At 42.6% G+C, this 3,880-nt stretch overlaps 1 protein-coding gene across 1 annotated transcript in view; it reads left to right on the top strand.

The window, feature by feature from the left end:
• The window catches only part of LOC106879420 (SAFB-like transcription modulator), a 28,847-nt gene that overhangs the window by 15,839 nt on the left and 9,128 nt on the right, over window positions 1-3,880 (top strand). The window contains exon 5 of the mRNA XM_014928975.2: window positions 2,516-2,726. Coding sequence (XP_014784461.2) covers window positions 2,516-2,726 — 211 coding nt within the window. The remainder of the gene's footprint in view (window positions 1-2,515; window positions 2,727-3,880) is intronic.

Below are 3,880 nucleotides of genomic sequence, written 5' to 3'. Positions count from 1 at the left end.
AAAGGAATTGATAATCCAAGCAAAAAATTTAGTAAGCTCTCTGTACAGGTAAGATACATGAGGCTACCAAATTTATCCTTTGATAGATGGAATCCTGGTAATCCAAACTTAACAAGCTGTCACCAGTTCAATTTATAAATCCTAGGTTTGGCTACCAAGTATAAATTGGTAGGTTGATACTGAGTAATATATAAAAAATACAGAAGCGTGCACACGCGCACACACATACACACGCACACACATACACACGCACATTACCTAGATCAGCCAGACTGTCTGTCGCTGAGTTGGCTCTGCTGGCCACAGCATTTGCTACATTCCCCTTGTGCTCTTGCCATTCTCCTCCATGTTGCTCCAAACATCTTCCCACCTGATTTGGAAGTCTTCCCGAGTGGTCTCTTCTGCTTGCGCGGGTACCACTTGACAATTTTTCTGTGAACCTGCGACACGACCGGTCCGTCATAGCTTTGCGTGGTGGCATTCTGCGATGACGTCCTTCACTCCAGTTCTGCTCTTGATCTCATTCTGGATGTGATCTCTCAGCAAAATTCCCAGCATTGACCTTTCCATAGCTCTCTGCACCATAAGCAGATGTTGTTCTTCTCTCTTTGTCAAGGCCCAAATCTCACATGCATATAGCATTGCAGGCAAGACTGTACTGTTGAAGAGATTGGTGTGAGTTGCCTTGTCTAGGTTTGCCCTCAGCAAATCCTTCATTGAGTTGAATGCTCTCCATCCTGCTCTTACCTTTCGCGAGATCTCATTCTCCATCTCACGCCTCATAGTCACTTCTTGACCAAGATATGCATAACTGCTCACCTCTTCTATTTCATCCCTTAACACATATATACATGTATGTATATATGCTTGTGTGTGGAGGCACAATGGCCCAGTAGTTAGGGCAGCGGACTCGCGGTCATAGGATCGCGGTTTCGATTCCTAGACCGGGAGTTGTGAGTGTTTATTGAGCGAAAACACCTAAAGCTCTACGAGGCTCCGGCAGGGGATGGTGGCGAACCCTGCTGTACTCTTCCACCACAACTTTCTCTCATTCTTACTTCCTGTTTCTGTTGTGCCTGTGGTTCAAAGGGTCAGCCTTGTCACACTCTGTGTCACGCTGAATATCCCCGAGAACTACGTTAAGGGTACACGTGTCTGTGGAGTGCTCAGCCACATGCACGTTAATTCACGAACAGGCTGTTCCATTGATCGGATCAACTGGAACCCTCGACGTCGTAAGCGACGGAGTGCCAACAACAATATGCTTGTGTAAGTGTGTGTATGCTTGTCTCTCCTTGTCTTGACATCATGTGAAAGTTGTAAATGAATTTTTCATTCAAGCAGTTGCATTCATTTCCAGTATTCTGTGAGAACATGTCTAGCCATGGGGAAGTATTGTCTTGCTTGGAAATAAGTGAGGGCTAGTGACAAAGAAGGGCATCTAGCATAAAAAAATCTGCCTTAGAAAGTTCCCTTCTGACTCATGCAAGCATGGAAAAGTGGATATTAAATGACGATGATGAGGCAGACTTTGTGTTCATCATCATCATCATCGTTTAACGTCCGCTTTCCATGCTAGCATGGGTTGGACGATTTGACTGAGGACTGGGGTCAACTTTACTCTCCATCTTCCTGGGGTTGATAAAATAAAGTTGCAGTTATCTTCTAGGATCAGTGGTAGCAAGTTACTCCAGACCCTTTAAAACTGTAGGCCTTGTGCTGAAATTGTAAACCACAGTTGCTAACGAGTTATTGTTAATTAGTCCCAATTGAGCTTCCCTGTAATCAAGAGTATTCCACCCAGTATCATGTCTTTTGAAGAATATTTTGGTCTGCATTATTCAATGTGTCCCCTTTTTTTTTCTCAAGATGGTAGAGTATGATTTGATTGAGAAATGGCTGCTATTTCTAGCAGGTTGAGTAACTACATACAGCTTGTGTGTGTGTGTTGGGGTTTTCTTACCCTCTCTCTCTTACTTTCTCCTGTTCTTATCTGATCTCCCATCTCTTCCTCTACAGCTGTTTATTTTGTACCACCACCAACACATTACTACCACTTGTTTCACACGACCATCAACACCACCACCACACTTGCATCCTCATCATACCACCACAGCCACTACTACAACCAATATGCCACCACAGCCACTACTACAACCAATACACTATCATTTACCACCAACTTTCAACTTCTACTTACTACAGCCACAAATAAACTAATACCAACTAACACTTTACTACCACCAACATGCTACCACCACCACTACTATTACCTGTACTCGGCCAACCACAAGTACTCTACTATTACCACCACCACCACCACCACCAACACTCCACTACTGCCAATATACAACTACCACCTACACACTACCATCCACCAGTATTCTACTACTACAACCAATACACTACTATTCATCACCAACACATACTACCACCACCACTGCCACCAACACATACCACTACCTACCTTTGCATTGAAAGTCATTAACCAGGGTTTTCCATTCTTGAAAAACAGCAGTGAAATCGGAAGAGAACGAGTCATTAATTGTACTTGACGATGATATCCATAACGACCTGGATGCTGATTTAACTGCAAGCGGGAAGAAAATTAAACAGCTGGCTGGTGGCAAAAAGTGCATCACTACGAATACCACTGAAGGTGCCACCCCTGCTAAAATCCAGAAAACTGAGCAGAAGAAAGACAGTAAAGAAGGAAAGACCAAAAGGTATTGTTTATATATACATATATTGAGTTTTTGTGGTTGGTAACTGCAACTCCCCATGTTCCCTTACCTTCTATTTCAATATATCCTCCTCTCCCTCCTGCTTCTTTTTCCTTCTCCTCCTTGTTCTTTTTGTAGAGTACCTACTTAAATGTCTTGTAGTATTTGTTCCAGTTTTGTGTGTTCTCCATTCAAATCCTGTTTTGCCTTTCACGATTCGTGGATCGTGGCTGTGTGGTAAGAAGCTTGCTTCCCAACCACATGGTTCCAGGTTCAGTCCCACTGCGTGGCACCTTGGGCAAGTGTCTTCTACTATAGCCTCAGGCCGACCAAAGCCTTGTGAGTGGATTTGGTAGACGGAAACTGAAAGAAGCCCGTCGTATATATGTATATGTATATATGTGTGTGTGTGTGTGTATGTATGTTTGCGTGTCTGTTTGTTCCCCCAACATTGCTTGACAACTGATGCTGGTGTGTTTATATCCCCGTAACTTAGCAGTTCGGCAAAAGAGACGGATAGAATAAGTACTAGGCTTACAAAGAATAAGTCCTGGGGTTGATTTTCTCAACTGAAAAGGTGGTGCTCCAGCATGGCCACAGTCAAATGACTGAAATGAGTAAAGGAGATGATCAAAATCTCAAAGCTATGAGATAATGTATGAATAATTCAAAACAATGTGAATAAAAAAAGATATTACATTAAACGGAATAATCTAGATACTAAAGGGATACAGCAGCCAAAATACTAGGGAGGTGATTTTATCAACAATCGTCACCCATTCTCAAATTTATGGTGAGCTGGCTGAATCATTAGCACGCTGGACGAAATGCTTAGTGGTATTTCTCCTGTCACTCCGTTCTGAGTTCAAATTCTGTGAAGGCCAATTTTGCCTTTCATCCTTTCAGAGTCGATGAAATAGATACCAGTTGAAGACTTGGGTTGATGTAATCAACTCATTCCCTCCCCCAAAATTGCTGCCTTTGTGGCAAAATTTGAAGCCATTATTATTATTATTATTATTATTATTAAGGTGGCAGGCTGGCAGAATTGTTAGCATGTCAGAAAAATGCTCAGCAGCATTTTGTCTGGCTTTGTTCTAAGTTCAAATTCTACCGAGGTAGACTTTGCCTTTCATCCTTTCGGGGTTGATAAATTA

The sequence above is a fragment of the Octopus bimaculoides genome, chromosome 17 (genome assembly GCF_001194135.2).
Source record: "Octopus bimaculoides isolate UCB-OBI-ISO-001 chromosome 17, ASM119413v2, whole genome shotgun sequence".
Taxonomy (NCBI): Eukaryota; Metazoa; Mollusca; class Cephalopoda; order Octopoda; family Octopodidae; genus Octopus; species Octopus bimaculoides.
This window is presented reverse-complemented; position numbering and strand designations above follow the sequence as displayed.